Here is a 26,157-nt window from a genome sequence, read left to right on the forward strand (position 1 = left end):
ACATAAGAGCTAGTATCTTAAAGCATGTATAGAATGCAGTAATAATCATAGGCAGCAATATTCTTTCAATTGAAATGACTGCAATTTTGTCGACATAGTTTTTCTCCGAAGTCAAATGTACCCATATTTTAAACCATTTTTCACATCCAGTCTGTTCTTCAATAGTTACAGGGCTCCATTAACAGGGAGACGAGAGGACAACATTCCTTTCAAACTTATTATATGACTTGGGTCAAGGGTTCCACCGAATCCTCATTGGGTTCAACTTATTATCTCCTCTCCAGGCCAGGTTCTCATGCAAAAATACTGAACTATGTCCAATGTGTAGAACTTCACATGTCTCAAGCAGGATCTGTTATTTTGCTGAGACTATGCTTTCTAAACCATTGAAATGGTGGGCTCACCCACATCCTGGCCCCTCAGATATACTTCACTATCTTTTTTGATGAGCTCATCATCCATAATGCATCTCTTTTCTCTTCTGGTCATGAATTACCCTGGCCATCGTGGCCAGTTTCTCATTGCATTTGCTCACTCCTTCAATTTCTCTAACTTGCAAGTGTCCTTGGTAATGCCCTACCAGTAATTTTAGATCACCCGGCCACTGAGTGGAAATGAACAATCATTTTAACTACGTGAGGTCCACACAGGGATAGTCAACAACCTAAACTCAAGAAATGATACAAAGCAAATCATAGGTTATTTCAATCAAAGATACACATGCTATGTGACGTTTGTTCATTATACCAACATGATGTGAGGAGTGTCGTCAAATGTGTCCTATACTAGTCTGAAAATAAGATCCTTAAAGGCCATAAAGTTTAGTTGCAGTCTTTGTAGTTAAGCATACAATTGTATGTTCTTTTTAAAAAAAATTTTTTAAGATTTTATTTATTTATTTGACAGATAGAGACCACAAGTAAGCAGAGAGGCAAGCAGAGAGAGAGAGGAGGAAGCAGGTTCCCCGCTGAGCAGAAATCCTGATGTGGGGCTCAACCCTAGGACCCTGGGATCATGACCCAAGCCGAAGACAGAGTCTTTAACCCACTGAGCCACCCAGGCACCCCCAATTGTATGTTCTTATGTTTGAGATTGAGTCAGAAAGTGCTCTTTTTCCATGCGAGAATGGTAAAATGAATACATCTCCTCATAAATGATCATGAAGGCAGGTAGAAAAGCCTACCAAACATACTCTCATACTGTTGAATGGAATCAGTGTTATTTGAAATATATTAGAACAGCAGCCTATTAAACTCTAAAAAGGAATCCAATGTGGCAAACTGACCTAACACCAAACTGGGCTCGAAGGACATATAAATACTGAATAAAATATAGCTATTCTTTAAAAGATTTTTATTTATCTATTTGAGAGACAGAGAGAGAGAGAACAAGCAGAGGGAGGGTCAAAGGGAGAGGGAGAAGCCAGCTCCCCACTGAGTAGGGAGCCCAACAGAGGGCTCAAAACCAGGACCATGAGATCATGACCCAAGCCAAAGGCAGACACAACTAACTGGTCTACCCAGGCACCCCATAGCTATTTTAATAATCACGAACCTTGAAAGAAAAATTCCCAGCAGACAGAAGTCTAAAAAGAACTCAAGTTATCAGCTCCTCCCTGTTCAACAGACAGCCCCATTTTCTGATGCATTGTCAGCCATGGACCCGAGACACCATGGTGAAAGTCAGAGTAAACAGATTTGATTGTATTGGGCTTTTAACTCTGGCAAAATGTATATTGTCACCATCAATGGCCCCTTCGTTGACCTCAACTACGTGGTCTACATATTCTAGTATGATTCCACCCATAGAAAATTCAATGGCATACTCAAAGCTGAGAATGGGAAACTTGTCATCAATGGAAAGCCCATGTCCATCTTCCAGGAGCGAGATCTCACCAACATCAAATGGAGTGATGTTGGTACTGAGTATGTTGTAGAGTCCAGTAGGGTCTTTACCACCATGGAGAAGACTGGGGCTCCTTTGAATTGTGGGGCCAAGATGGTCATCATCTCTGCCCCTTTTGCCTATGCCCCCATGTTTATGAGGGATGGGAACCATGAGAAGTATGACAACTCTCTGGAAGATTGTCAGCAATGCCTCCTGCACTAACTGCTTGTCCCCTCTGACCAAGGTCATCCATAACAACTTTAGCATCATGGTCCACGGTCCACGTCTTCACTGTCATACAGAAGACCATGAATGGCTCCACTCGGAAGCTGTAGCATGATATCTGAGTGGCTGCCCATGACATCATCCCTGCTTCCACAGGTGCCACAAAGGCTGCAGGAAAGGTCATCGCTGAGCTGAATGCAAAGCTCACTGGCATGTCCTTGCATGTTCCCACCCCTAATGTGTCATTCATGGATCTGACCTGTTGCCTGGAGAAAGCTGCCAAATAGGATTACATCAAGAAGGTGGTGAAGAAGCAGGCATCAGAGGGCCCCCTCATGGGCATCCTGGGCCATACTGAAGACCAGGTTGTCTCCTGCAACTTTAACAGTGACACCCATTCCCATTCTTCCACCTTTGATGTTGGGGCTGGCATTGCCTTCCATGACCACTTTCTCGAGCTCATTTCCTGGTATGACAATGAATTTGGCTACAGCAACCAGATGGTCGACCTTATGGTCTACATGGCCTCCAAGGAGTAAGTACCACATGGACCAACCAGCTGTAGCAAGAGCAAGAGGAAGAGAGAGGCCCTTGGCTGCTGGGGAGTCCTTGCTTCAACTCATCACCCAACACACACTGAGACTCTCCCAACCTTTATACAGTTTGCATCCCTGACTCCCTGAAGAAGGGGAGGGACTTGGGGAGCCTCTACCTTGTCATGTACCATCAACAAACATACTGTGTCCAGCCAAACACACACACACACACACACACACACACACACACACACACAAAGGACTCAAAACCAGGGGGATATAGATTAGCTAGTTATTATGGTGATGTAAGGGCTCTCTGAACGACATATCTAACAAGGATTCCACAAGTAGAAGATAAGAAGTGGGGAAAAAACAGCAGTGAAAAGAGGGGAGAATTTAAGAAAGATATGAATACTCAGGTCGAAATGGATCCAATGGAGATGAATCAAACTAAAGTGACCTGTAGAAAAAAGGTAAGGAAACTGTAGAATAGCAAATGCAAAGGAAAAGATTACAAATAATCCAAAGAAGGATATTTTCCCCCAATAAAATGGCAATCATGTGGACCATAGATTTTGTTATCAACAACACACACCAGGAGGCAGTGGACATCTATGATTTGACAGCTGAGGGAAAATAACTGCCCACCTAAGGCTGCTAAATCTTCAAGAGTGAATATGAAAAAAGACAGCCACTGAATGAATTTACCACTCACAAATGCTTACTGAAAGCGTGTCCAAAGATTATTCTAAAATGAAAAAGAGGCTGACTCTTGAAAGAAGTAATGGAAATGCAAAAGGTCAGTGGTGAACAAGAAGTGGGCACATATGTGAGGAAAGCTTATGAGGCATCACTTGTAAAACGTATACTACGAGGACTACTTTGGGCCAAGTTTAAAAACAAGCTGGGACTTCCACTTCTGGGAAGACAGAGGTGGATTTTCCCTATCCCTCCTGCTAAGTACAACTAAAAATGCTGGACATTATATATAAAACAAACATATAAAGACTCTGAAAGGTGGAAAAGAAAGCAAGTCAGTTGTGGACTTTTGCAACCAAAGAATGGCACACTGCTGAGTTCTCAGATAGAAGGATAGATACTTGATAAAAAGACATAGAAATAGATACATCTCTATCCCATGAATATCAACAGGAGCAGACAAAAAAAGCTTTAGCTAGACTTATTGTCTCTAGCCAAAGAACCAGGAAGGGGGGAGCTTAATAAGACAAAAACCTTTTAGACAACAACCAGTCTACTGCATTCAAACACCACAGAAGAAATTGTAACCTGACTCCCACCCATGAAAGCAAAGGTGGAAGGGGGAAACTAGACACCCACTCTCACGAAGCTCTAACAAGGTTCTCCAACACCACTGATTAGATGGTTCGGAGAAAGCTATATTAAAAGCAGGGACTTTTATCCCCACAGCCTGTTAATCAATCCCACCCCCCATGGTGTCAGAGGGTATGATGTGGGGAGCCTGAGCTTACACTCCACCCACTGTCCATGAGGCATTGTGCTCCCTCCCTGCTGGAGTTGTCTAAGAGGAGGTCTAGTGGAGAGTCAGGACATTTACCATTTTGTAGAAGAAAGGAAGTGAACCCACCCTGTGGTGTCAGTGGGAACCACAGGGCTGGAAGTCCAATCCTATCCAACAGAAATGAGTGCACCCCACTCCAATGCCGGTGTTGGTGGAAACCAAGCTGGGAACCTTTACTTATACTCCCTTATGGTAATAAGGCAGCACTTACTCCTCTGTCAAAGTAGTGTCAGAAAAAAGAGAAAGTCAGCAAAAGGCCCTTGGCTGCTGGGAGTCTTCAGGAAAAAAAAAAATGAAGATTCAATAAGAAAATTAAAAATGAAGATTTCAGTAAGATCCAGGGCCTCATAAGATAATATGAAAATGCCCAGCTTTCAATAGAAAATCAATCATCACACTATGCACTAGAATGATCTCAAACAGAATGAGAAAAGACAATCAGTAAACACTAACATCGAGATGAAAGAGATGTTAGAATTATCTGAAGGAAAAAAATGGCACCCCCTTAAATATATACCCAGCAAAAGTACCCTTCAAGAATAAAGAAGAAATCAGACATTCTCAGATGAAAGACAAACTAAGAGAATTCCTTGCCAAGAAACATGCTCTGAAAGAATGGCAAAAAGAAGCTCTTTAAACAAAAGGGAAATGATAAAAGAGAGAAGAACCCTGAAGCATCATGAGAGAAGAAAGAACATGGCAAGCAAAAAGCTGGGTAAATACAATAGCCTTTTCTCTGTCTGAGTTTTCTAAATTATATTTGCTGGTTTTTTAAAAAAAAGTATAACACTGGTATCATTTTAAATGTAAACAGGAGAAATATTTAGGACAATTATGTTATAAAAGGGGAAGGGAAATGAGACACGAGAAAAGAACTATTCTAAAATTAAAAGTTTCCCTTAAGGGGCGCCTGGGTGGCTCAATGGTTTGGGCCGCTGCCTTCGGCTCAGGTCATGATCTCAGGGTCCTGGGATCGAGCCCCGCATTGGGCTCCCTGCTCCGCAGGAGGCCTGCTTCCCTCTCTCTCTCTCTTTCTCTCTCTGCCTGCCTCTCTGCCTGCTTGTGATCTCTGTCTGTCAAGTGAATAAATAAAATCTTTAAAAAAAAAAAAGTTTCCCTTAAAAAGTCGCTACACCATAAAAATATTTATGCTCAAGGATTAATTTCATTCAGACCATGTTCTCTGAATACAATGTGGTCATAGAACAATAGGAAAGAGACAATAAATATCTAAAATGATTATAGAGATTAGGGGTGCCTGGATGGCTCAGTCAGGCAAACATCCAATTCTTTTTTTCTCTTCTCCTTTTTTTTATTATTTGTTTAAATTTCTTTTCAGCGTAACAGTATTCATTGTTTTTGCACCACACCCAGTGCTCCATGCAATCTGTGCCCTCTCTAATACCCACCACCTGGTTCCCCCAACCTCCCACCCCCCGCCCCTTCAAACCAATTTCCCTCAACTCCCTTCTCCTCTCCATCTCCCCATGTCCTCTATGTTATTTGTTATGCTCCACAAATAAGTGAAACTATAAGATAATTGACTCTCTCTGCTTGACTTATTTCACTCAGCATAATCTCTTCCAGTCCTGTCCATGTTGCTACAAAAGTTGGGTATTCATCCTTTCTGATAGAGGCATAATACTCCATAGTGTATATGGACCACATCTTCCTTATCCATTCGTCCGTTGAAGGGCATCTTGGTTCTTTCCAGTTTGGCGACCATGGCCATTGCTGCTATAAACATTGGGGTACAGATGGCCCTTCTTTTCACTACATCTGTATCTTTGGGGTAAATACCCAGGAGTGCAATTGCAGGGTCATAGGGAAGCTCTATTTTTAATTTCTTGAGGAATCTTCACACTGGTTTCCAAAGTGGCTGCACCAACTTGCATTCCCACCAACAATGTAAGAGGGTTCCCCTTTCTCCACATCCTCTCCAACACATGTTGTTTCCTGTCTTGCTAATTTTGGTCATTCTAACTGGTGTAAGGTGGTATCTTAATGTGGTTTTAATTTGAATCTCCCTGATGGCTAGTGATGAAGGCATCCAACTCTTGATTTCACCTCAGATCACAGTCTTGGAGTCCTGGGATCAAATCCTGTGTCATGTTCTGTGCTCAGCAGGGAGTCTGCTTGAGGATTCTCTCCCTCGCACTCTGCCCCTCCCCTCACTCACACACTCTCTCTAAAATAAATACATCAATCTTTAAAAAATAAAACAATTATGGAGATTATAAAAATAAATATGAACCATGATGAAATCACAAAATAATATTTAAAAATCAGATTTGTAAAAATAAAAAAACAAATAGAATTTACTTTTTTCTAAATGAATAATTCAAACAAATCATAAAGGAAATGGTTATATAGTTGTAATTGAATAATCACAAAAATACTACATATAGGAATTTACTATACAGTTATAGTAATTAAAACAATGTGATATTGGCAAAATGAAGCAATTAGGCTAGTGAAATGGAACAAAGCCAAATGTATATGCACATATTTATATGTATATGAAAATTTAGCATATAACAGAGATGATATTTAGTTAGGAGAGCAAAAGTTTTTCAGTACATGGCATTGGATCAATTGAGTATATATGTATATGAAGAAAAATAAAATGGGATCCCTACATCACATAATAAAAAAAACCAATTCCAGATGGATTTAAAGACCTAATGTGAGGGGCGCCTGGGTGGCTCAGTGGATTAAGCCGCTGCCTTCGGCTCAGGTCATGATCTCAGGGTCCTGGGATCGGGTCCCGCATCGAGCTCTCTGCTCGGCGGGGAGCTTGCTTCCCTCTCTCTCTCTCTCTGGCTGCCTCTCTGTCTACTTGTGATTTCTCTCTGTCAAATAAATAAATCTTTAAAAAAAAAAAAAAAAAAAAAGACCTAATGTGAAAAAAGAAAAACCTTCCAAACAAAATACAGGAGACTATCTTCATGATTTGGAAATGTCAATGGCTTTCTAACACAGGAACCCAAAGCTAAAACTACAAAGTAGCAGATCAAAGTTTGGGTTTGTAATAATTTAAATTATTCTGTATGACAAAAGACAAGGTTAAACTAGAAGATATGACTGGGAGAAGACATTTCCAATACATACAAACCAAGAATGCACTGGGCATCAAGAATCCATAAAGAACTCCTATAGATTAGTTTTTTTTTTAAGCAGTTAAAGGGTGGTCAAAGAATATGGGCAAGCAATTCGCAGGGGAGAAATATGAATAGTTAATAAACATACAAAAGGATGCTCAATCTCAATAATGATCAAAGAAATACAAATTTAAATAAATATCTTTCATACCCAACAAACTGATGAAGCTTTAAATGTGATAGTGTAAATTTAAGCAAGGATATAGAAAAACGATTCTTTCAGATGCTGTGCAATTGGAATGTAGTTATTACAACAATCTTGGAAAGAACTTTATTTACTTACTGGAATTCTACTCAACAGTAAAATAAATGAACAAGGCCAATATGGATATATCTCAAAATAAAATGAATGATAAAACAAGTTATGAAAGAATTCATATATAATAGTAAAATGCTTATAAACTTGAAAATTAAATACCCAGGTATTGAGACAGCAAAAATGAATTTATTTGGAAATAATGTAGGAATTGCTGTCCTGGACATGCAAATTAAGGCAAACCATAGTCAAGTTCAAAGAACTAAGGAGTAGAGCATGCTTTTATAGAGAAAGGATGAAGTTGAGAAGGGTTATTTTGAACAAAATCTCACTAGAGAAAATGAAAAGTTCAGGGTAGTGGTGGTTTCTCATTTGCTAGGTTGTTAAGCAAGGAGAAAAATCATCCTTCCTGCTGATAAAAAGAAAGCTGTGAGGAGTGGTACATGAGTGAGAAACCTTCCTTCATGGTTTCCCAACTCCATTTTGAATTAGGTTTCCTATATTAATTTTCACAACAGTAATATACTGTAAATGGTTTATGGAAACATTGTGCTGTATTAACATAAAATGAGACATAGAGGAAACTAACTTTAAAATGGTTATTTAAAAATTTTTTTTTAAATGGTGGTTATTCCAGGAAAGGAAGGCATATTGGGATAGGCTCAGGTTACAAAGTGGGCCTCAGCTGTATCTATAAGTTTTATTCTTTAAAAAAATCTCAAGCAGATATGGCAAAAATCTTAATATCAGTGAACGTGGATGGTGGATTCTTAGCATCCAGATTATTAGAAAGAACAGAAAACCTCTCCTAATACCACTACCCAGAGGTTACCATGGTTAAGCTTGTAACACATTTCTTAAGAGTTTCTGTGCATCTGCCTTGTGTTCTTATTCTCATGTGTGTGTGTGTCTGTGTGTGTGTGTGTGTGTGTGTAGTAAATTGGGATCATGGAGTTGTACCTCCTAATTTCTTCATTTAACATCATATAGTAAGCATTTGAGCATTTGATATATAGCTATTTCCCTTCCTTCCAGTTTTCCCCTACTTATATAAACAAGAAATGACTGTTTCTGATGTGTGTCTCTGGCCCCATCATGGAATAAGTTTCTTAGGATTGTTTTCTGATGTGGAATTCCTTGAATATTAATACTTGAAGGCTTTTGATACCTATTTTCTATATTGTCTTTGAGAATATTTGGCCTAATTTAATTCCTATAAGTAAAATCAGTATCCATGCTCATCACAGAGAATTAGTATCTTAAAAATATTACTCAAACATATATATAAATATATTTCATTTTAATTTTCATTTCTTTGATTGATAATCAGGTTGGTTTTTTTTTTTTTTTTGGTTAATTGTTTCTCTTCTTTTTTTTGTCTTTATCATTTTTTTATTAGAATGTTCATCTTTGTTTCAAGTTTTCTAATCTCTTTCCATTGTCTATATACTCCCGTTCTAACACCACATTGGGGTTAAATTGTTTCTTTTCTACATTTTTATATAAGCAAGCATCCTCTCTTTACTTTTGTTGTTCAAAAATTTCTTGGATGTCTCATGTTTTAAAACTTCCAGATGAGTGTTAAAATCATTTTCTCAAGTTTCAAAAATCCCACTGGGATTTTGCTCTGAATTACAATAAACTTACATCTGAATTTTGGAAAAGTTGGCGTGTTTATATTGTTTAGTCTCCCTATCCAGGAACATGTTATTCTTCTACGTTTATGTAAATCTTGTATCTCTCCCAGTAAAGTTTTGTCATTTTCTTCAGCCAATTTTTAGTTGGTTGTTTCTGGGTATTTTGTATATTATGTTGCCATTTTAAGTGGTCTTGTTTCCCTTTATATTTTCTAACTAGTTATTATCAATATGTAAGAAAGCTATTTAGTCTGTTCATTTCCTTTGTATTCGGGCATTTGACTAAACTCTCCCATCAGTTCTAAGATTTTTAATGCAGAACCTCTTAGATTTTCTATGCAGAATTTTCTTGCTGCATTGGCTGGAATTTCTCTGTCATAATTGTAAGGATGAAGAATGCTTGTCTTAATTTTGATTATAATGTCTCCAGCATCTCACTATTTCAGATGATGTTGGTTATTGTTTTCATCTCAATTGAACCTTATTCTTTCATGCATAGGCTTTTAATAAATTAATGTTTAGCTTCATTAATCCAGACATGGTGTTGAAATGTAGCAAATGCCTCTTTTGGCCATATATTGAGAGATAGTCCAGTAACTCAGTTTTCTTTTGACTTCTGGGTATGATATAGTAAGAGATTTCCTAATGTTGTCAGGCTGACATTCGGGAATAAACTATAATTGGTGATAATATTTTCTTTTCAATACTGGCCATATTTTATTGGTTTAATGTTTTATGTTAGTTTTTTTTTAATTTTAAGAGAATCAGTCATTAATTTCTATGTGGTATCTTTGGTAAGATTTTGTATCAGGGTCAGTTTAGCCTCAAAAAATATGTTCAGGAGCCTTCCTTCTTTCACCACGTGTGATTAAAAAAAAAATTACTGGCTAATTATATATTCCATGAAAATCTGAAAAAAGAAGACCATAAATAATCAGTCTGGGAATTTGAATAGAGCTTCTCAATAGAATAAAATCTGCAGGGGCGCCTGGGTGGCTCAGTGGGTTAAGCCACTGCCTTCGGCTCAGGTCATGATCTCAGGGTCCTGGGATCGAGTCCTGCATCGGGCTCTTTGCTCAGCAGGGAGCCTGCTTCCTTCTCTCTCTCTCTGCCTGCCTCTCAGTGTACTTGTAATTTCTCTCTGTCAAATAAATAAATAAAATCTTTAAAAAAAAAAAAGAATAAAATCTGCAAGGAGGATTTTCGTCTCTTGCTCTCTACTATATTTCTACTATCTAGAACAATTTCTTACATGGAGTAGGTATTCAATAAATATTTGTTGAATAAAACTAATGGATAATATCACCAGACATCTGTTGTATAGTTCAGGTTTCTTTCTTTCTGAATTATTCAGTATTTTGCTCAATAAAGCTCTTTTAGTGTATCACTTAACACACACATGCACACACAACCCCCCCCCAAAATACTGGTTTATTTCAGACAACCAAAGTATAGGTGCTACTAGAAAGATCATGTATTGTACTTTAATTCCCCACTGATACTAAAAACAATTATCAACATTTTCTAAAGTTTTCCAATATTACAAGTTTTAACAAGGTTGTAAATTATATTTCAAGAAAATTTTCAAGCTAGCATTTTAAAGTTTCAGTGACAGACAAAATGAATTGTTAGCTCCAATTTGAGCTCTCTTAATAAAAAAGCTAAAAGCAATTTCTTTTCCAAGTCCCTTAATACTTTCCAGGACACACTACAGATATAAAGGTCACTTAAAATAAGTTCTAAACGTCACTTAAAGTAAAACCATGTCACTGAAAATAAAATAGTAAATTTAAGCATGATAGCTCAGATTATATAATCACTTTCTTTTGCCTATATTACAACACCAGGGGTGATATGGGGGTAGAGGTAAAAAATGTCTCAGGTTGGGATTGATCATACTTGATCAATTGATCACAATTGATCATAATATATGGTTTTTAATCCCTTTCTTTTCAAAGAAAGAGAACAAATGTGGTTTGATTTGATAATGTTAACATTAACTTAAAATTAATATGATTAATTTTAAAGAACATAACCTCATCAAAATACTATGGTAATTTTTATGCAGTGATTTCTGGATTATGGTGTCACATAGATCAGTGATCTGTGGTATATTTCACAAATACAACTTACCACTTATTTATTTGACCCTGGATAATATAATACAATTCCAAATGAAAAGAAACTATGGTTGAACAGTATAGAGCAACCAAAAAATGAAATAAACCTACAATGCCCTCTGTTGATGAAATGTGTGACTACAGAATGCATGATGAAAAAGGAAAAATTCAACATATGTTTCTTAATTCATTTTTGTATCAGTTTAAAGTAGTTTCTCTAAAATGTGTCTTAATTTCATAAAATGAATGTTCCGTTTTTATAGCAGTCAGCACAGAAGTATATAAATTAATAGGGGAAAATATCAAAATAAAAATGTTTAATGCAGTAGTTCTAGTCACATGGCCTTGAACAGTTATTGTCTAGTCTGACCTCTTTCCAGGAGAACAATAATAGGGAGGGAAGAACCATTTTTAGAGATTTTCAGGTAGGGCAGAGTGGAAGAGGTAGATGGGCAGTCTTCTGAACAAGGCCGATGGCTATTCTCCCCCCTCATTTTCCCTAGTCTTCAAATATCAGCTAAGTCCTTACAACTGCTGGAGTTCACCTGTGGCTTATGGGTGCAAGGATGGCTTGGTACCCGGGAACAAAATCTAAGGCCCCTCTTCCAGAAGGTGTTGAAGAGATAGGCATCCTCTGATAACTTCTCTCTCTCTGCTTTTTAGTAACATAATCATACATTTTGGTTGGGCATATTGGTACCCAGCATAAACACTCTATTTCTTAGCCTCCTTTGCACCTAGATTTGGCCATGTTTCTACATTCTGGCCAGTAAAATGAAAGGGGTAGTAACATATGTGACTTCCAGGAAATGTCTTGAAAAGAGAGGACACATGTCCTTCTTCACCTTCTCCACCAACCTGGTAAGCAAGGACAGTTGGCAAACATCTTGGACCATAAGGCAGAACATGTATGCTGCCATAAAGAAGAACATATATGTTGAAGATGACAAATCAACAGACTATATCACATTTGTGTTCCCAATACATTTATGAATCTCCCCTCCTCATGTTGGACTCCCTGTCTCTTAATCAACTATTTTTTTGTGTTAAGTTATTATTTTGCATCTTAGCTACCCCTGAATCTAAACCTAAATGAAAAAAAAAATGGAGTATTGGGTAAAAACTTTCAGAGACTATGACACCATCAAGGATTATGACAAGTTGCTTTATAGTGATTATTTGCACAGCATTTACCATATTATTCAAATAGATTTGCATTAAATTTCCATTGAGTGTGTTAAAAAAGATACATTGTATAAACTTAAGGTAAATTTTATTGTTATAGAATGAAAAATATTATAATATTTTCTGGATACCAATTCCTTACTTCTGTGCTTATGTTGACTCATTTGTTATGGAGAATTTCCTTGGTGATTCACGTTGAAGATAGGGTGTCCTTTTACGTGCAAAGGATTATTCTGAGGAAACTCAGATTTCATTCTACACTCATTCTAATCTTCCTTCAAAATCAAATAGAAATGGGCTCACATCTTCCAGACACCAAGAACTTTGAGCTTTAGATGGATGACATTGTTACAGAGGTGGTTAAATATGGTAGCATAACCCAAGAGAAGCTCCTAAGCAATGGCAGGACCTCGATAGCACAACCAAAAGGGGCAAACATTTCAATTACAACAATGTCTTAATATCATTTGATATCTTCTCTGTCAATTTCACAACTAGAGAGATGATGATAGGTTGCTTGTCAACGGACCTGAGGGTGAACACTAAAAGATTCAATGTGTATGGTAAACTGCCAACAAGATATCTCCATTTATTCATCTTTTAAAAAAAGATTTCATGCATTTATTTGACGGACAGAGATCACAAGTAGGCAGAGAGGCAGGCAGAGAGAGGAGGAAGCAGGCTCCGTGCTGAGAAGAGAGCCTGATGTGGGGTTCGAGCCCAGGACCCTGGGATCATGACCTGAGCCGAAGGCAGAGGCTTTAACCCACTGAGCCAACCAGGCACCCCTATTCATCTTTTCAACACGGGAACAGAAAATTAATACCATAAGCTATCTAACTTGTGATTCTTCTCTACTTGGGGATAAACATATTAAGGAAGTATGATGAGAGGACACAAAATCGAGAGGCCTGGTTCCGAGTTAACTAATTCTGAGAACTGGTTTTTTTTAAGAAATTTTTTCATTTGAGAGCGAGAAAGAGTGAGCTAGAGAGAGTATGAGTAGAGGAAGGGGCAGAAGGAGAGGAAAGCAGACTCCTGTGCTGAGAAGGGGCCCAACACGGGGCTCCATGCTGGAGCTCGATCCCAGAACCCCAGCATCACAACCTGAGCCCAAGGCAGATGCTTAACCAACCGAGCCACCCAGGCGCCCCTAATTCTGAGAACTTAAGCAAAGCAATTAAATCACACCTGCTTCCTCTGCCCTAAAATGGTAATTACATTTGTCACACCTATCACACAGGATTATTGGGAGGGATTAAATGAAATCATGTAAATAAAGATAATTTGGAAATCAAAGAAATGATCAACAATTATAAGAACGTTACCTTTCTATCCAGATTATTAGAGAGCAAACTCTTTCCATGAATAAACTGACCATGTAACAAAATACACTTACTAACTTCCATCACTATAGAAAGCACTGTCAGTGCTCCCACTGTAATGTAAAAATCACATTTATTCAGATACCAGCCTGGGAAACACTCCCCAAGTTGCCCACAAATATTTCATAATAATATCCAAATGGCTGAGGAATCTGGTATTTTCAAGTTTAATATTGTATGATGTATATATGTCAGAACTTGGGGAAAATTGTAGTAAAATTTATACATGATGTCCTCAGTATCCTTTTTTTCCCCTTGATTCTATCCTACTCCCTACCCTCTCACTATTACAACTCTATTAAACCTATTTTTTCAAATAACTAAGGTAACCCTGGTATTTAAAAAATTGATGTCATGTACATCTTGGCATAAATTAAAATCTCACGGACTCCTCAGTGGCTCAGTCAGTTAAGCATCTGCCTTCTGCTCATGTCATGATCCCACGGTCATGGGATCGAGTCCCACACCATGCATCGAGCCTGCTTCTCCCTCTCCCCCTTGTTCATGTCTTCTCTCTCAATCTCTGAAATAAGTAAATAATATCTTTTAAAAAATAAAGTCTCGGGAGGGAGAAGAATTAAGTTTTATCTCTAAAACGTGGAGTAAACTAAAGCTTTCATGATCTCCTCCCCTAAGAATTTCAGCTCATTAGTAAGGGAATAATCTTCTTCAGTGTAAAAACTGAAGTGGCAAAGGACCAGCCCATAGACTTTAAAAACACATTCTGTAAGCATATGAGATAAGCCTGATTATGATGGGAAATCAAGGGCAAAACCTACTTTTTCTGTCATATCCCAACAATAGATGGGCCTCTGTAATTCCTGTCTGAACCATGTAATTTACAAAAGAACGCTTATAAAACTACCAGCTTAGCTTGTTAAGGACAATCCAATTAGAAGCAGGATATTGCTGCTTGTTTCCTAGCTTTCCCTTATTCTGGGTAATTTGAGATGCCCACCCCCACAACACACACACACACACACACACACACACACACACACACACACCTGTAACCTCTCACCTCTCAACCATCCTCCTCAACCCCACTTACACAGGTTCCCTCCTAAAGAGCTTAATTTCTCCTGTTGCACCAAGAAGCAGTTATCCAGTTCTTGAAACTCTGTCTGAACCCTGGATTTCCATCAATGCCTGTGTCTAATGCCTACCATCACATTTCATAGCAAACATAACTTTTCTGAGATATTTTAAAAATTAATAGTATAATGAATGGGACACCTGGGTGGCTGATTTGGTGGGTGTCTGCCTTCAGCTCAGGCCGGGATCCAGCCCCACTTGGCTCCCCACTCAGTGGGGAGTCTGCTTCGTCCTCTGCCCCTCCCCCCTGCTCTAGCTCTCTCTCTCACTCCATCTCTGTCAAGTAAATAGTCTTTTAAAAAAAAATTAATAGTATGACTAAAACATCAGTAATCTTTCACATTTTGTAAAATTCAGCAAATCAATAATATTTCACATTCCCCAAAGTTTCTGAAAGTCACAATACTTAAGCAATAAGCAAAAGGATGAGACTTCATTGATTTATAAAGGAATAGGTACTTGGGAAAGCATGTGTTCTACACAGTGTCTTTAAGTTGAACTCTTGTTTTTAGAGGCCCAGAGAAGTAATAGTCATTAGTAGAGGGAAAGACCCGGAAGGCACCTTTCTCTCCTGCATATATAAATAGGAAAAAACACTTACAGGAAAATGCAAATTTTTCCTTTTATCTACAGCCATTCGCAAAGACAACAGATTTGTCAGAAACATCACTTCATAGCACAAACCAAGATTTTGGGGGAGAATTAGAGTGGATTTTTATTTGTGCTAACATAAAAGTAAAATCCTTACAAAGGGAGAGAAGAAGTAAAGAAATATAAATATATGATCATTAAAGTAAATAAATTTTCAGCAGAGACCATTGAAACAGTATTTCATAATTGAATAAATGCATTCTTGACCATAACCAAGATTACAAATTTTGAAACATTTGTAGCTAATATTTTGAAAGCACAACAATAAGCAACAATAATTATTAAGAACTTTTTCCCTGAAATAAAGAACTTTTTTTAAAAAATGGTTTAATTATGGCCAGAAACACAGACAGTTTACAAAATATTTCAATAATAAAAAGTAACCTATTTTCTGTATACACATTAAGCTGGTCTTTGAAAAGAAAGAAACTCAAAATCTGATTTTATTTTCTGTGTATTTTAATGTAATTATTTTCCAGTAAAGGATTCATAAACCACCTTTATTTCTAATTCTAACATAGATTTATATGAATGTGTTCATACGTATATAAATATATAGTTATATAATAATGTGAATTTGTCCATCTTGTTTTTTTAAATATAATTAACTTTATAGGCATATTAAATAAGACAATGTGTAGGGTATGTTATGATCTTAATAAGGCTAATAATTTTTCTGATAAATTACAATATAAATCATACACATTATCTCATATGTATTCATTTCTAACTACTGTACCTAGTCTAAACTCAACCATTTATCTCTACCAGAACCAACCATTAAAACATCCTTCTTTACAGAGAAAACTAGAAGCCAGGAAGTCAAGAACTGCCTGGCCCTTTTTTTCACCATCATACATTTCATATTACTTACAAAATTATCAAGTTACAATAAACATATATATTAAAACTATCCAAAGACTTTATTTATCCTATCAGCTATTAGCTATTATAGAAATAAGGGACAAGAGTAAATGAAAAATTCTGTGTAAGGACCAATGTGTTATATACTTTTCTTACCTAGAAATTGTCCAAATACCCAAAGAATATTTATTAATTAGCTCAATTCAATATGAATTTAAGGACATAAAGTTAACTAAGGACATGGAATGTAGAATCGAAGCCAACACATTAAGACTTTATGATTTTAACATTATAAAAATTCACAAGACTGAGATTTTTAATATACTTATTATTGCAAATTCATTTAGTTCACAAAATTTTACATTTTAGTAATTCAAAACTGTGAGAACAATAATGACTATTTGACTTATAAAAGTAAGAAATTTAAATATTTTAAACCTCCATTAATTAAAGTCTTAAACTATCAAGAATATCATATCTTTATTATTTTTTAAGATATTTATTTATTTATTTATTTGACAGACAGAGATGACAAGTGGCCAGAGAGGCAGGGGAAGCAGGCTCCCTACTGAGCAGAGAGCCTGATCTGGGGCTCGATCCCAGGACCCTGAGACCAAGACCTGAGCTGAAGGCAGAGGCTTTAACCCACTGAGCCACCCAGGCACCCCATATTTTTATTATTTTTACATGATAGTGAAATCAGGGAGACAACAAAAAAATTGTCATTAAACTAAAATTAAGTCACTGTGATTTGTCCAAATTGTCTTCTTATTTGGAATATTACATGTATTATTTTCTGATACAATTCATAAAACTCTTTACTCTTGAAATCATCCCCAAAACAACTGAGTATCTCATTTTTCTGCTTATTTCATTAGCTAGCAACCTATGCCAATAGAAAATTTGGCATCTAATGAAGAGGAGATAACAAAATTAAAGGTTAATAATATGTGTAACATTCATTCCATAATTTATTTTTGTTTTTCTGTTAATTTTTCACAAGTGGAGAGACTCCATACTTTTTTTTTTAAAGAATTATTTATTTATTTATTTACTGACAGAGAGAGACAGTGGGTAGGGGAAGAGGGAGCGAATCTTTCAAGCAGACACCTTGCTGAGCACAGAGCCCGATGTGGGACTTGATCTCATGACCTAGGAGATCATGATCTGAGCTAAAACCAAGAGTTGGACTCCCAAACAATAGAGCCACTCAGGTGCCCCAGGACTCTATAGTCCCAATTATTTATACCAGTTGTCATATTTTATTTATTTATTTATTTATTTATTTATTTATTTTTTTCCAGTTGCTGTATTTTATTTTTATTTTTTCAAGATTTTATTTATGTATTTGAGAGAGAGAGAGAGAGAGAGCACAGAGGGAGAGGGAGAAGCAGATTCTCCACCAAGCGGGGAGCCTGGGTTCAATCCAAGGACCCTGAGATCATAACCTGAGCTGAAGGCAGATGATTAACCCACTGAGCCACACACATACCCTTCCAGTTGTAGTGTTTTAAAAATCAGTTTTTAGTGGGTGATATCAACGAGATGATGGAACAGGAAAGCCCCAGGCCACAGACCCTTTTTACCCCATGGAGATATCAAACAACTGCCGATTGACTTAGATAACTTTATAGGAACTCTGTATACCAATGAAAGATCTATAGCAACCATGTGATTGCGCAATCAAGAAAAAAACACATGAAAACTAGTGGGAAATTTTGCAGCCTTCTGCTCACTCTTGTCTTCCTCCCATGGGGGCATGCTTGAAAAATAGCAGCCCAATTCCTGGTTCCATCCATCCGGCAGAAGCAGAGGGAAACTTGTTTACAAGGATTTGGTGTGTCCTTGGGCTGTTGGAGTGACCGGTTTGTCTTCCATGACTCGAAGCTCAGTTGAGGAACAGCAGAAACTTTTGGATCTCAGTCTGGAAGTCATGTGAGACAACAGAGAGTATCTTGGCATGCAAACATTACAGAGGGGTGCAGACCTGTGGATGTCTGTGAGCCAGAGAGTCTAAGTAGAGGAATACAATAGAAATTCTAAAGTCCCAAGATGCTCAAATGAGACTTTGGGGAAACTGAGACATTTAAAAGCAGCTGGGGAAAAAAATTAGAAATTAAAAAAGGAGGGCGCCTGGGTGGCTCAGTGGGTTAAGCCGCTGCCTTCGGCTCAGGTCATGATCTCAGGGTCCTGGGATCGAGTCCCGCATCGGGCTCTCTGCTCGGCAGGGAACCTGCTTCCCTCTCTCTCTCTCTCTCTCTCTCTGCCTGCCTCTCCATCTACTTGTGATTTCTCTCTGTCAAATAAATAAATAAATAAATAAATCTTTAAAAAAAAAAAGAAATTTAAAAAGTACACACAGAGACTCACAAAAAAACACATCCCCATAGAAGCCCCAGGCTGATCCCAAGGCTCAGGGTCCCTCTAAATAGTGAAGGTCTTCCATGTCAGTCTTTAAAGACTAGAAGAGGTGGGCATTTTCCCAACTGCCTGATTTTCAGCAAGGTATCAAAAAGCATACAAAAAAAAAAAACAAAAACAAGAAAATGTGGCCCATTCAAAGGAATACAATAAATCTCCAGTAGTCATTTCTAAAGAACATATGCATCAGACTTACTACACAAACATTTTAAAAGGTCTATCTTAAGTATGCTCAAAGTGCTAAAGGGAAGCATGGACAAAAACTACAGAAATTCAGGTAAAAGATATATAAACAAAATGAGAATATCAACAAAGATAGAAATAATAAAGTATCAGAGTCTGGAGCTGTAAAATACAATCACCGAACTGAAAAATGTACTAGAAAGATATTCAAAAGAAGACTCAAACAGGGAGAAAAAAAGGTCAGTGAAGTTAAAGACTTTAGAAATAAATGAGTCTGAGGAGTAAAAAGAAAAGAAGGACTGATGAAAAGTGAACAGAGACTAAAGGATTCATGATACAGTGGAGTGAAACAATGCACACATTAGGGAAATCCCAGAAGAGGAGGGATAGAGAAAGGCGAAGACACATTATTTGAAGAAATAATGACATAAAATTTCTCAAATTTAAGGTAATATGTGAATATACAAACCCAAGAATCTTAACAATTCCACTTAAGGTTAACCCAAATAGTCCAACACTGACACCATTATAATATAACCTTTGAAAACCAAAGAAAAAAAATAGTTAAAATAGCAAGAGAAAAGTGACTCATCATGTACAAGGAATCCCCAGTAAGAATATGGGTGGATTTCTCAGAAGAGACCTTGCAGGCCAGGAGGCAGTAATATGATGTATGTAAAGTGCAGAAAGAAATAAACTGCCGTGTAAGAATTCTACATCCAGTAAATACATATGTCAATAATAAGGGAGAAACTAAAACATTTCCAGAAAAAATCAGAAAGAGTTCATTATGAATAGAAATGCTACAGAGGGGCACCTGGGTGGCTCAGTCAGTTAAGTGTCCAACTCTTGACTCTTAATTTCCACTCAGGTCATGCTCTCAGGGTCATGGAATGGAGCCCTATGTCAGGCTCCACACTCAGTGTGGAGTCTGCTTGAGATTGTCTCTCTCCCTCTCTCTTTAAAAATAATATTAATAAGTAATGCTAAAAGAAATACTAAAAAGAATCCTTAAAATTGAAATAAAAGTCACTATATAGGGGCACTTGGGTGGCTCAGATGGTTAAGCATCTGTCTACAGCTCAGGTCATGATCCCAGAGTCCCAGGATCAAGCTCCCTGCTCAGCAGAGAGTCTGCTTCTCCCTTTCTCTCTCCCTCTGCCTCTCCCTCCTGCTTGTGCTCGCATTCTCTCTCCCTCTCCCTCTCTCTTTCTCTCTCTCTCAGACAAATACATAAAATCTTAAGAAAAAGGATGCTAGATAGTAACTCGAAGTCATATGAAAATATAAAGCCTTCTAGTAAAAGCAAATGCCTGGGCAAATGGAAAAAAACAACAAAAAATACTGTATTATAGTGATTTTGGTTTGTAACTCCACTTAACTATTTTCTACAGGATTTAGAAAGACAAAATCTACCCACTATGTAAGTGGGTATCCAATATATAATAGATGTAATTTGTGACATCGATGACATAAAGTGGAAGCAGGAAGCAGAGTTGTAAAAGAGTAAAGTTTATGTATGCAATTGAAGTTAATTTTGTGTCAATTAAGACAGATAATCATAACGTTAGGAGGTTATATGGAACCTCCATGGTAACCATAATAAAATATATATTGACTATACACGAAAGGAAATAGGAAGATAATCAAAATGCATTACTACAAAAAACTGAACTAAAGATAAAGGAGGTAAACAGTCATGGAGAAAAGGAGGGACAAAATTGATAAAATATGTAGAGAAAACAACAACAAAAAATAAAGTGATAAAAGTAAATGCTTCCCCACCAGTAATTACTTCACATCCAAACAGATGAAACACTCCATCAAAAAACATATATTGGCAGAATGGATTAAAAGCAGAATCCAAGCATGATACCTGGTGATTCACAGACCTGTACCCCTGGGGATAAAAATATATGTTTATAAAAAATAAAAAATTATAAAAAAAAAGCAGAATCCAAGTCTATGTTGTCTAAAACGGAGTACTTTTAGGTATAACATGCAGAGATTGATAGTAAAAAGATGAAAAAAGATATTTCATGCAGTAATCAAAAGGGAATATAAAGTTAAGTTGTTGATTCTTTAAAAAGATTACTATTTATTCATTTGAATGAGCTAGCACAGCAAGCAAGAACACAAGTTGGCAGGGAGGGCCAAAGGGAGAAGCAGGCTCCCCACTGATCACGGAGCCCAATGCGGGGCTCAGTCCCTGGACCCTGGGACCATGATCTGAGCCAAAGGCAGACGCTTAGCCAACTGAGCCACCCAGGTGCCCCTAAGTTGTTGATTTAAGTCCTTTTTCTAAAAAAAAGAAAGCATTTAAACCTATCAATTTCCTGCCCTGCACTGATTTTGCTGCATTCCATAAGTATTAGTATATTGTATATTCATTTGCATTTGCATCAAGATAGTTTCTAATTTCCTTTCTAATTTCTTCTTTGACCCATTGGTTGTTTAATAGTGTGCTGTTTAATTGCCACAGATTTGTGAATTGACCAGTTTTCCTTCTGCTGTTGATTTCCAGTTTCATCCGTTGTGATTGGAAAAAAGTACTTTGTATGATTCAATATTTTTACATTTATTAAGACTTGTTTTGAGCGCCTGGGTGGCACAGTTGGTTAGGCGTCTGCCTTCAGCTCAGGTCATGCTCTTGTGATCCTGGGATCAAGTCCCACATTGGGCTCCCTGCTCTGAGGAAACCCTGCTTCTCCCTCTGCCTCTGCCTCTCTCTCTGTCTCTCATGAATAAATAAATAAAATCTTAAAAAAAAAAAAAAGACTTATTTTGTGGCCTTTTGGTCTATCCTGAAGAATGTTTTCATGTGAACTTGAGAGAAACATGCATTCAGCTATTTTTAGAAAAATAACAGAACTATAAGAAAAGGTAGAAGCAACATAGTGTCCATCAATGGATAAATGAGTAAACAAAATGTAGCATATATATACTGAAATATGTTTTTTTTAAATTTTATTTATTTATTGACAGAAAAAGAGGTAACAAGAGAGGGAACACAAGCAGGGGGAGTGGGAGAGGGAGAGGCAGGCTTCCCACTTAGCAGGGAGTCCAACATGGGGCTGGATCCCAGGACCCTGGGGTCATGACCAGAGCCAAAATCAGGTGCTTAATGACTGAGCCACCCAGGTGCCCTATACTGTAGAGTATTATCTGGCCTGAAAAAGGAATAAAATTCTGACACACAGTACAGTATGGATGAAACTTGAAGACATTATGTTAAGTGAAATAAGCCAGTCACAACATGACAAATATTGTGTCATTCTACTTCTATGAGGTAACTATTCTATTCAAATCTGTAAAAATAGAAAGAAAAATGGTAGTTTCTAGGGGCTGAGTGGAGGGAAGAATCGGCATTTAGTGTTTAAGCATATAGGTTTTCAGTTGGGAAAGATGAAAAAGTTTTGGACATGGGTGGTGGTGATGAGTTGCACAACCATGTGAATGTACTTACAGCCATAGAAGTGTGTCCTTAAAATTGTTTAAAATGTTAAATTCTATGTTTTGTATATTATACTACAATAAAAAATAAATGAAAACCTCAGTGGTTAGAAGAGTACTTTAAGGTGCTTGATGAGAATATTTTTAAAGGTTTTTGAAGTGTTTTCTCAGATACCAGTAGGGTCAAAATTCAAAACGCTTTTGTTAGAGACAATGTTACTGGGCTGCACTCAATTTTATTTGATGAAACAAGAAAGTTAGATGTCAACATAGCCATAGTAACATACCAAAGGAAGTGTTGTTACCCAGCCATTAAATATTAAAATCCTTCCATGCTCTATTCTCTCTTTGTATGTCCTACACCGACATGAGGGAATTTCTTCCATATCTAGAGCTTCAATTATCATTTGTATGTAGATGCTTCAAAAATTTATGTCTTCAGGGGCGCCTGGTGGCTCTGTGGGTTGAGCTTCTGCCTTTGGCTCAGGTCATGATCTCGAGGTCCTGGGATCAAGCCCCGCATCAGGCTCTCTGCTCAGCAGCAGGCCTGCTTCCCCCTCCCCTGCTGCCTACTTGTGTGCTATCTCTCTCTGTCAAATAAACAAAATCTTAAAAAAAAATTATGTCTTCAGTTATCTCCCCAAGCTCAACTATTTCATGTCTCAGTGTCACCTCAAACTCAACATGTCCAACACTAAATTCATGATTAGTAATCCCATACATGGTTATCTCCCATCCATCTAATTGAATAAGCCCTAAAGCCAGGAGCATCATTCTCCTTTATATCCCATATCTTATTAGAAACTCCTGTGCCACCCACCATGTACTTCTTCCTACCACTTATCTCATTAGCACTTTTACATTCATTTCTGTGAGTGTTTGATTAATATCTGTCTCCCACACTACAGTGCACATTCCAGGTGAACAGAGACCTTATTTTCACTCATAATCATATTATTAGGGTCCGTGATCAAAGGAACGAGACTGATAGAAAGTGAAGGTCAAACAAAGTTTCATTTCGCGCCAAGCATCAAGAATCAAACTGACCGGTCAGGGCTGTCTCTTACAAAAAGGTGACGACGATGATCCTGACAAAGTCACTCCCAAGAAGGCCGCTCCAGAGGAGGCTGCTCCGCAGATGCTGCTGCTCCCCCTTCAGAGCCACTCCTAAGAAGAGGCCACTCCCAGGACAAGGCCGCTGCTGGATGAGGTCGCTCCCCGGATAGGGCCGCTCCCAGGAAGAGGCCACTCTGGAGGAGGCCGCTCCAGACAACGAAGAGGCAACGATGACAGCAATGATGACAAGGAGGACAACCCTGATGACACAGACTCTGCTCCCCATAACGCCACACTGACAAGGCTGCCACCCAGAGTAGGCCACCGCTGCGGACAAGGCTGCTCATGGCTCAGGGTGGCCAGGCATTTTGCAGTGAGGCTGCTGGCGGCTAGGGGCCATTGGCGTCTCAGGACCACTGGCATCTCGGGGCTGCAGACATGGGTACTGCTGACAGCTGGACCGCTGTGGTCTTAGGACCGTTGACGTCTAGGGGCTGCAGGTGCAGACAGCTGGACCACTGATGTCCCCGGACCACCGGAGGTGGGACTGCAGGCGGCTGGAGGCCGCGGGCAGCTCGGGGCCTCAGGCAGCTCAGGGCCCTCGGAGGCGGGGGCCGCTGGAGGCTGGAGGCCGCGGGCGGCTCGGGGCCGCTGGAGGCGGGACCGCAGGCGGCTCGAAGCTGTAGGTGGCTCGGGGCCGCCAGAGGCAGGGCCGCAGGCGGCTGGAGGCTGCGGGCGGCTCGGGGCCCCCGGAGGCGGTACCGCAGAAGGCTCGGGGCAGCGGGAGGCAGGACCGCAGGCTGTTCGAGGCCACAGGCAGCTCGGGGCCACCAGCGGCGGTACTGCCGGCAGTGGTTAGAGCTCTTACAAGAGCTGTTACAGCTCTTCCTCTCCCTTGGACTCTTCCGTCTGCTCCCACAGTGGACGGCTCTCCTCTCCTGCTAGCCTCACACAACAACCTTTATGGGGTTGGTTGAGCCGGGCCCCTACACAGGTGGCCAATCGGATCTCCATTAACCCTAATGGATATATGCATGCCCCACCGATTGGACATCCCCACCCGGCCTGCCCCGCCCCTACACCCGGGGTCCACAAGCAAGTTCCTCTGGGAGGGGCAGGCCCTTACAATATCCCCAGAATTTATCACAGTGCCTGTCTTTACAGGAGTGTTTAATCCATACTTATTGAATAAATAAATCTTTAAGCTTTGAACTCATAATTAGGAAATAAGTTTGATGTGAAAAATTTGTAAATAATTCCTTTCTTTCCTATCCATATGAAGATGTGAGTCTTTCCCCCAAGCAGTTAGGGGTTGTAGTTTGACATTCATCTTGAGATTACCCTGGTTATTGCTTTTAGTTCTGAGTTTTTAGTTCAGTGTCATCTATGCAGGTTTCTTGAAACATTTCCTGTTGAGTATAACGATTCGTATATCTGTTACTTCTCATTAATATTAATCTAAATTTACTGTTCAATTCCTTGAGTGGAAAATATTAAATACTCAATGCTTACAAGTCAGAAAGTACAGGTAGAGGTCCTGAGGATGGGGAAGAGGGCAAGGGAATGAGGGAGTTTACCTCAGGACCCAACTCTGTGATTTGGGGCTTGTTTTTGCTACTGGTCTCAAATGAGTTTACTTTAGTACCTGATTCTGTTTCTGCATACCTGAAAGTAGACACAGTATTAAAAAATACCTGTAGTACAAAATTATTGTGAGAATTATATGAGAGAATGTCTCTAGAATTACTTTTTAAACTTTACAGTGACACTAATGTACATAATTAGCCCAATGGCGAACAGGGTCAGAGTGAATCCTAAAATAGCAATGGGACTGTGGGAAAGGTTTTCCGCAAAGACTTACGCGGTTTGTGGGTAACTACTTTTCACAGTACATTTCCATCTCGTTTCTGACCTTGTTTTTGAAATGAATAATGGAATGGTTGCAGCAAAGACAAAGATAATTTAAAAGAGAAAAAAAGGAGGGAGGAACAATTTCAAAATCTTGTATTTAACCAATGAATTTGGAGTCTGTATTTCTACCGTGTTTCAGCTTCCTGGACATCCCGACTGCCCCAGGTGTCTCTCAGTGCCCTCCCTGCCTACCGACCTGACAGCACAACCAAGTAGGCAGACATCATGCCACCTGCTTATGGGTTTTACGTCATCAAATTGTGACGCAGCGCCCTCACGTAGGTGCTCCACTGTGACATCACCTGCCCTTTGCAGTATATAAAGCCGGAAGCGGAAGCGTCCTCCAGCTGCACCAGGCAGTGTGGGATGCTTAGCATCGTTGCCCGCGGCTTCCCTAGTCCGGGCGACTAGTGTCCCCCTGCTTCCCAACTGCCAGCCGAGTGCCTCCGTACCCGAGAAGAGAAAAAGAGGTGGAAGAGGAAACATGAATATGCTGTTGCTTCTACTGAGCGGCATTCTGTTTGCTTTTCTGTTTGTCTTCTTGAAAAACCGCTTTCAGGTAAAGCGTGTAGGAGAAGTTGGAATTAGATG

General features: G+C 38.8%; 1 protein-coding gene and 1 pseudogene across 3 annotated transcripts in view; both read left to right on the top strand.

The window, feature by feature from the left end:
- The window catches only part of CT83 (cancer/testis antigen 83), a 58,711-nt gene that overhangs the window by 31,192 nt on the left and 1,362 nt on the right, over positions 1-26,157 (top strand). The window contains exons 2-3 of one of the 2 annotated variants that reach the window (XM_082716410.1): positions 23,673-24,196; positions 25,706-26,125. In XM_082716410.1, the coding sequence (XP_082572536.1) occupies positions 26,051-26,125 (75 nt within the window). In that variant the 5' untranslated portion in view covers positions 23,673-24,196; positions 25,706-26,050. The remainder of the gene's footprint in view (positions 1-23,672; positions 24,197-25,705; positions 26,126-26,157) is intronic. The other variant, XM_082716411.1, reaches the window with a different exon arrangement.
- On the top strand, positions 1,658-2,651 carry LOC309855810 (glyceraldehyde-3-phosphate dehydrogenase pseudogene; annotated as a pseudogene). The gene has a single exon. The product of its transcript is annotated as a glyceraldehyde-3-phosphate dehydrogenase pseudogene (transcript).

The sequence above is a fragment of the Mustela nivalis genome (genome assembly GCF_964662115.1).
Source record: "Mustela nivalis genome assembly, chromosome: X".
NCBI classification, from domain to species: Eukaryota; Metazoa; Chordata; class Mammalia; order Carnivora; family Mustelidae; genus Mustela; species Mustela nivalis.